The sequence below is a fragment of the Monopterus albus genome, unplaced genomic scaffold (assembly GCF_001952655.1).
Source record: "Monopterus albus unplaced genomic scaffold, M_albus_1.0 scaffold90.1, whole genome shotgun sequence".
NCBI classification, from domain to species: domain Eukaryota; kingdom Metazoa; phylum Chordata; class Actinopteri; order Synbranchiformes; family Synbranchidae; genus Monopterus; species Monopterus albus.
The window spans coordinates 458,405-466,605 of NW_018127970.1; the positions used below are offsets into that span (position 1 = coordinate 458,405).

The 8,201-nt window shown below is 40.6% G+C and overlaps 2 protein-coding genes and 1 long non-coding RNA gene across 4 annotated transcripts in view; 1 reads left to right on the forward strand and 2 right to left on the reverse strand.

Moving 5' to 3' along the window:
• The window catches only part of LOC109964557 (microtubule-associated protein RP/EB family member 3-like), a 9,692-nt gene extending 9,131 nt beyond the window's left edge, over positions 1 to 561 (reverse strand). The window contains 4 exon segments of the mRNA XM_020607936.1: position 1; positions 3 to 100; positions 195 to 340; positions 431 to 561. The exon segment at position 1 is cut by the window's left edge and continues 91 nt beyond it. Of these exon segments, the coding sequence (XP_020463592.1) occupies position 1; positions 3 to 100; positions 195 to 340; positions 431 to 551 (366 nt within the window). The 5' untranslated portion in view covers positions 552 to 561.
• The window catches only part of LOC109964559 (uncharacterized), a 12,405-nt gene extending 7,128 nt beyond the window's left edge, over positions 1 to 5,277 (forward strand). Inside the window, exon 3 of the long non-coding RNA XR_002275524.1 lies at positions 5,193 to 5,277. This is a non-coding gene — a long non-coding RNA (uncharacterized LOC109964559). The remainder of the gene's footprint in view (positions 1 to 5,192) is intronic.
• Positions 2,937 to 8,201, reverse strand: part of LOC109964556 (dihydropyrimidinase-related protein 5-like) — a 13,423-nt gene continuing 8,158 nt past the window's right edge. For both annotated transcript variants that reach the window (XM_020607935.1, XM_020607933.1), the window contains exons 8-13: positions 7,390 to 7,546; positions 7,143 to 7,284; positions 6,785 to 6,927; positions 6,447 to 6,654; positions 5,190 to 5,358; positions 2,937 to 4,528 (exon numbers count right to left, since the gene is read on the reverse strand). In XM_020607935.1, the coding sequence (XP_020463591.1) occupies positions 4,443 to 4,528; positions 5,190 to 5,358; positions 6,447 to 6,654; positions 6,785 to 6,927; positions 7,143 to 7,284; positions 7,390 to 7,546 (905 nt within the window). In that variant the 3' untranslated portion in view covers positions 2,937 to 4,442. The remainder of the gene's footprint in view (positions 4,529 to 5,189; positions 5,359 to 6,446; positions 6,655 to 6,784; positions 6,928 to 7,142; positions 7,285 to 7,389; positions 7,547 to 8,201) is intronic.

The following is an 8,201-nucleotide window of genomic DNA, read 5'->3' on the forward strand; positions in this document are numbered from 1 at the left end:
CTTTCCCATCGTAGTTGGCGTCGAAGAACTTCTTGAACCACTGCACAAATTCAAAGTTGTCCTGGAACTTCCCTTTTACCAGCTTTTCTACAGGAATTATCTGGAGAATGGAAACAGGATGCTTGAATAGCTCTGTGTGATAATGCTAGGAAGTATTATCAAAAGTACTGATGAGTTAATAGAAGGGTACCGACTTTGTCAACACTCATCCGTTTAAAAGCTGCCTGAAGAACTTTGAAGTTGTGTATAAATTCATGCTCCAGCTTGGCTTGAAATTTGACCTTCTTCAGAAGAATACAACCTGGAAACAACATGTCCATGAACTGGCAGTATGCCGCTCCTGGAAAACACAAAGATACAGCTGTTTGTTTTTGTTGTCTTGTTCTGAACAGTTCTTTTGAACAGTATCTAACTGAAACTTTAGCCTTACCTGAACACAGCTGTTCAATCTTGGTGTAGGTGAGATGCAAGGAATCGTTGACCCACGCCAGCATATCATGTCGGCTGAGGTTGTCAATGGACACAGATGTGGCGTACACGTTCACTGCCATCCCCTACCTAAATCAAACAAACAAAAGAAATAGAGTTCAGGAAATTTCTGTCAAAACTTCAACTTACTACAAACGTTTTAACTTATTACCTTTCACAAGACAAAGAATAACAGCAATTTGAAAACTTCAGCAAGGAAATGTGATATTTTTTCATAAACAAATACCTTTAAATGATTAATCATTTACCAAAATAGTTGATATATTTTCCCTAGATTTCTTTATTGAATTAATTTCACTGAATCTAATTCTTGATCTAATTGTCCAGTATTTCTTGTATAGGATACTACTGTATGTAAGTATTTGACCCTATATAATCGATATAAACTGTCACAAATATCTGAAAATATGCTGCTGGTGCCATAGGGGTATCTCATTTTACATTTCCTTTATTGAAGTTTCTAACATTTTTATGCCTCCACAGCTGCGATAGCCAAGGCCGGAGTCATTATACAGTATTTTCAGGTTGTCTGCGTCCATCTGTCAAGCTCACTTTTGTGAACACAATATCTCAGGAACGCCTTGAGAGAATTTCTTAAAATCTGGCACCAGTGGCCACTTGGACTCAAGAATGAACTGCGATTTTGGTGGTCAAAGGTCAAGGTCAGTGACCTCATGTCTGTCCATTCCCTTGAATTTGACTGGTTGGCAGAGGCATAAAACTGTGATGTGATAATTCTAGTTTGATAAACTAAGGTTTAGCGGGGTTAGTTGTTATATCTCTTTTCAGATCAGAGCTCGGCCTAGGTCAGATAATGTTGCAGTTGTGGGAAGCTCACAGAAACCAGCAGCATTGGGCATATGGGAAATAACCTTAATGAATACACTTGATTTTTGACTGTAAACAGTGCCTGAGAAGCAGTTTACGTTTCAATTTTAATCAACACATGAGCATAACCCTCCCTAGAGGAAGGAAAATCCTTATGTGGCTGAGCAGCCTCCCACATCTGGCGGCGCCAGCCTTTCCTCTGCTCACTTTGCTGGCTAGCTAAAACCTTCCAGCGGTGCCATGTCAGAATGGGCTCGTAGCACCTCGACATTCCCTGCAGTAAGAATGCACATTAACACACGCAAGCTAGAGACATTAAAATCTGGTTGTACGGTCACACGCCGCTGTGCGTCTGCAGCTGACAGCCAGAGAGAAGATATCCCTCAGTTTTCACAGTAATAAGTAAATCGCGCTTAACCTAAGTGAAATCTGCACGACAGTGATTTCCGAGGATTGAACAGTAATAATACACCTTAGCAGCGCGCAATACACGAGCATTCTCCAGTGGGGCTTGGCGACCCTACAATTACATGATTATAACCTACAATCATATGACCGACCAGAAACCCGTTTATAAGACAAAACCACGCCGGTTCAGCTACATCACCAGGCGCAGACCTTGCAGTGGGTGTAATTTCTAATAAATACGGATCATTGTGGTCGAACGAAAGGGAAGACAAGTCTATTCTCCTCAAATCTGCCGGGCCTTTGAGGGAGCTCCGGTAATGACTGCAGCAAATTTCTGGGTTGCAAAACGCCGAAGTCGAGCGAGAGCAAATGGGCGGGGGTCTGACATTTCAAGGCTGAGCTGAGAACAATATGTGCGTCCGTTTGCTGGGTGTCTTTCGGTTAAAACCCCGCAACGCTGGTTGTGCTCTCCTAGCGGCCCCCTCTACAGGCCTCCCTGAATGCCTCAGGACTTGACAGTGCACGGGAAATATCCTCAGTGCATGGGAATAAAACAGCTCCTGTGCAAACACGTTTACACCCTCAAAAAGGTGTCTGTGTTGTTATCACGCTGGTAGTATTCCCTATGTCAGTGCTCGTTGCTGTCGTCGTCGGACCCTGCGCGGTGCAGCGCTTGGTAACGGGCCGCCCTGTCTGGGCTGCAACAATCCAGATCCTACCGCGCATGCGCCCGACTCCATGCTGTTAAAGCCTCATTATAAATAGGACTTTGGCCTGTTCTAGCAAAAAGACACACAATGTGTCTGGTTGGATGTTAGACCCGCTGGTGACAAAGGTTTTGGTGAAGTCAGGCTGTACAAAAAGGCGTTAATTATCTGCTAAAATGGTGCTGACAAATCCAGTACTCTGATCCTTTTCTTATGTTAGAGTAGTAAAATAGCATTCATGGCCACATAATGGCTATTTTCATTATCTATTCATCTGATTTCTTGATTAGCTGACAAGAGATCCTAAACAGACTATTTTGTAAGGCGTCTCAAGCCAAAAGTCCAGAAACCACAAGTAGTAGCTATCTGTGTCAAATAATGTCATGGAGTAAATGGCACACTATTTATCTGTGAATGTTCTGAAGATCTGTAATGTGGCAAAAATATAAATAAATACACTGGACGTGATCAAGTAAAGCAAAAATACCAGATACAGAAAACAACTGGGGATTTCATTGTGGTTTATTTGCACTCAAGTCATGTGATAAAGAAAAATATAAAGAGAAGGAATTCAATGTGACAACACATTGTTCAGCACCAGTGTAGATCTGGGAGGGGGAAGGAACAACAAGATTCACTGGAGCATGTGCAGTTTAGATCAGAAGTGAAAACAAACTGATGTAGATGATCTTCTGAACATAACAGGGTCTAATGAACATGATCAGAATCTTGTATGCATCCCTGCTTTCACTGCAGGTTTGATTTTTTTTTTAAATACAGCAAAACCAGGTCAATTATTCACAAGAAAAATTCTATAACAGAAAACAAACAATAAAAATACAATAGTTGAGAACTTGAGAAAGTACCAGTGCTTTTCAGTAGTTGTTAAACAAGCATGCCTTCCAGTTCCAGGTATGCATTCACTGACTAACCAACCATTCACCAACGTGAATGCTTAACTTCTTCTATGCCTCACAGTGGTATGCTACATTGGAAGCATTCATCAGAGGAACATTTTAAACCCTGCCGTTTCAGACCAGAACATATCAGAGCTGTAAAATGCAGCGGCTCTAAAAGAATAACAGCAATCGACATGTCACAGGTCAGGATCTGTAGCAGCAGTGTGGGAAGGAGTGTCAGTGTGGTAAGGTCAGAAAAAGGCAGTTTGGCTGGGACTTGTTGCTCTCTGAGGGAAAACAAACATGATCACAAAGAATGCAGAGCAACATGATCAATATTAGCGCTTCCTACCGTAGGTCTTACTAGGCCACAATACACACAGCACAGGTTCTTTTCTGTGATAAGGCTGTAAACATGATCTGAAATGCTAAACTGACTGATGGACTATGGAAAAAAAGACCTCGTTCTTCTTTAGGAAGTAACTCTAAAGCAGTAGCACAGAAAATGCAATATAAAAAAAATAAATAAACACATTTAAAAGGTTAGCTTACATTATCTTATTTTGTTGTTAAGTTAGTCATTTGCAACATTTTGTCAATGTCATGTGGACACCCTTGCAGTAATTTACTACATTTTATTCACCATGGCTCGCAGTAAAAAAACATTTGTGACAAAATCATGTAAAAAGGCATTTAAATAGTACATGATACAAGTGCAAAATCGTTTTTTACAGTGAGGTAACACAGTCACATCATAAAAACCATGACTCACCTTCATATTCCTACAACTATTAGTAAGATGTTTCTCCTAATGTGATCCAATAGCCAAAGTAATTCATTGGCAACTCATTTTTTATATGCTGCTTATGTTTGGGTAACATTTGACTGTAATCTTGAAGTTGTAATGGCTTAAAAAAGGTTTTCCTTGACCTCTATCCCAATAATTTTGCATACAATTTTGCAATCCTAATTGTCCGTGCTGTGTTCAAAATCAAAATAAGACTCAATTACCCCACGCATATTCTAAGCTTCCAGAGAGAAAACCCAACCATCTTCCTTGGCCATATGTTTCCCTCAGGTATCACTCTTCATGTGACGGCCACCAGACTGGTTACCAGATCCCACTGGATCTCCCTCCAGGGGGAGCAAGGATCCTGGCTGAGGATCTCTTTGGAATGTTATCGTCAAATTGAGCACCTGGAACAACAGAGTCAGGATCACATAGGTTCAGTGGTGAAATGCCAGGAACCAACATTTCCTTGTATTATTCATGTGCAGCTCAATCATCAATATTTTCTTATGGTATTGTAAAGGGTTCTCTAACAACTTATTTTAAACGACTCCAATTGGATTTAAGCAATGCCGTATACTTCAAATGGTCCAAGAAATCCTTCTCATTCAGTTTAAAACTCTATTCAAACCATTTATCATTATTGACAAGGAATTGTGTGTATAGTAAAATAGCTTCTTGACACAAAATCTGATATTCTGCTGTCCAAATAATGGTTATACTGAAACAGAGAAAACTCTGCTATCTTCTGAGGCAAAAATGAATCCCCTGCTGCCAAAGTATTGTGGATTTGATGCCAAAAAAAAGATTATTATCACAGCTTTCTACCTTCTCTAATTAAATGTGTAAATGTAAAGAATATAACTTAAACGGAGGATGGTGTAAACTTTCTATATTTCGGTATGGCAAAGCAATTTGTTTCATTCTCTCATCCTGCACAACTAATGTAGTTACTTTAACTATAGTACTCTCACCAGGCCAGTCTTTGGATTTTTTTAATGTCCGGAACAGAAGTAAACAGGCATTTCTTCATATTTCTGATTCTTGTTTGAATCTGTTGTTTCTCACCAGACAGGCTGAAGCTGGACTCATGGAGGTCCCTCATGCCTCCGTGCCTGGTGCTGGGGCGTGTCGGAGTGTCCAGATCCGAAGACCCAAAGTCCCTCTTTCCTGAATTGACCACCGCAACAACGTCACCTGTGTAGGGCTCCCGCTCCACGGCTTTCACTGCCTGGCACTGGTGGGCCAACATGGCATCACACATACACACATGTACCATAAGATCACTGAACATGTCAAAACTAAAAACCTGTAGTGGTAAATGTCCCTAAAAACTATGTCTTGGAAGAAACATGCTGTGAGCTAGCTGTAGTAGTGAATGGCAGTTTTTCATATTATTAACAGCAGGGTAGTACAAAAGTATGTCAGTAACATTAGATTACCATAGCTATACTGTATATATAGCCGCGTATATATAGCCGCACTGAGAGGACAAAAGTGACATCTAGATTTTAATTGTTTCAGTATCAACACTGCATATCCTACTGACCAATTCGCACCAGTTCAGTGATGCTTTCAGAAGTGGTGACAGTCCATTACAAAGGCAGAGGTCAATTTAAAATGGAAAAGAAACTTAAATAAAACTTTAATGGTGTATCCTCCTGATTTTATCATACCATCCTAATATTACCATAATAAAAGATGAGATATTGGGTTTAGAAAAACAATTACTTACCAAGCTACTAGATAATAAAAACAAGGATAATAATTGGTTCCTTTTGACCTTGAAGCCTCAATCCTAATGTGTAGTAGCAGGATTAGTAGTACTAATAGTGGTTAGTGCTACAGTACAGAAGTATCTCTATTAGTGGTAGTAAGCTACTAATCTAGGAGTACGGGTAGTAGTAATTGCAGTAAAAGTAGTAGTAGCGGCAGTAGATTTATTAGTAATGAAAGCGATAATAGTAATAACAGTATCACTGGTAACAGTAATAGTAGTAGTACTAGAACTACCACAACAGTGGTAGTAGTAATAGTATTAGTACCTGTAGCAATAATAGCAGGCACTGTAGCAGTATGTGTTAAAGTACTGTGATAAAGTGTAGTGTTTCTTGTCTATAGCAAACCTGTATACAATTCAGTATTAAGTGCAGAGGAAAACTATATAAGAACAGCTGTCACAAATTGAAAGTATCATTTACTGTATATAATATTTTATGGATGGCAGCTGTTATCACAAAGTTGGTATTACTGTAACTAATAGTAAGCAGCTGTATGCCAATACTTAATGTGGATTTTAAGCCCCCTGTCAGACTGATTCTGTACCTTCTCCCTCTGAACCATCTTCTTGTAGAGGTAATCTGGGAATGTTCTCATTGGGAAGAACTTTCCAGAGCCCTCGGCACACGTGAACATGTCGTTTTCATAGACCAGACGCCCACGGCTAATGGTGACCAGGGGGACTCCATGGCAACGGAGGCCTTCATACAAGTTTATATCTCCACCCTGGACCTGGTTATCCACAGAGATGGTCCTGCAGAGAGAGATTAAAGAGAGAGATCACCCAGTTCAGCTACATAAAAACCTAATCAGCCTGTGAGATATGTGATGAAAGCTGCAATGAGACGCGCTTGGTCGATGAAGGGGCAGATCAAGTTTCATACTTGGATCCCTCGGGGTCCCAGACCACCACATCAGCATCTGCTCCAGGGATGATCCTGCCTTTCCTGGGGTAGAGGTTGTAGATCTTGGCTGCATTTGAGCTTGTGACTGCTACAAAGCGATTCTCATCCATCTTCCCTCCAATCTGTGAATTATAACAAGCATATAAATATACTGGGAGTCTCTGGGATACATTTCTACACAAAGTTTGACTGAGGCAGCTGATGCCCCAAAAGCAAGAGCAGATGTCTCTCTCTTTTTTTTTTTTTACATTCAAATCAATAACAAACAAACCAAAACTGATGTCCTATTTGTGGGAGTTCTCTGGCAGACAGACAGGAGTAAAAGAGCTACACATACCACTCCTTTCTCCCAGATGACACTCATGCGATCCTGGATACCCGGAAGCCCATGGGGGATCTTTGTGAAATCATCCTTGCCCATTGCTTTTTGTTTGATGGTGAATGGGCGGTGGTCGGATCCCACAACATTCAGAGTGTCACTGCAGGCGCAACACAGTCAAACAGATGGTCACATTTAGTCTTTACAGCTGTGTACATTCCCATTATATTGCATTTAATGTGAGATTTTATAGGCTATTTCTTACTTCCCCAACAGGCTCATTAGGTAATTTGGAGTATTGGGGTCCAGGCGGAGAGGAGGCACAGTAACGTGGGCAGCAGCATGGGCCCAATCCTGATGGTAGTACTGCATACCATTCAGCACTGCATGGGCTGTAGTTGTTTCCCCATGGACCACCTTACCTGTGGTCAGACGGACAATATGGACACTGGATCAAATGTCAGCTACAACAGTGTTGCAATAGATTAAGCAAGCAAACCTCGGCTCATCCAAAGATGAGGAGTATCACTCGAGAGCTCTGGGAAAGGATGCCTGTGGTTACTTCCTAAAGACAGACAATTCTAACAGGAAAAGTATTTGTTTATTTATTTATTCCAAGCATATAATAAAACAGATAAGGGAAAAGAAATCATGATCAATATATACCTCAAAACAACCAGAAAAAAAAACAAAAAAAAGAGAAAAAAAATGTCTCATGATGATAAATGATCATTACATGCTTGCAGAGTAGAAAGAAGTAATACTTATCTAGTTCTACTCCTGATAATCCAAACTATGATCAACCCAACTCAATCTGTTAAACTGAACAGCTACACTGGTTAAATTCCCACGGCCCCGAATCACTGCATTCCTTCTAGCCAGAAATCACAATTACGCAATGTCGGAAGTCTGCCACTTCCTCATCGGGTTTCAGATGATGGAAAGAATATTCAGTCACAAAACACCACAAAATACCAAAGTGCACTTAATTAATAATTACCTTTTATTCACAGATGCGCATCTGGAGATCACAGGCAGCAGCAGCCAAGATCTGATCTGATCTTTCTAACATTGTGT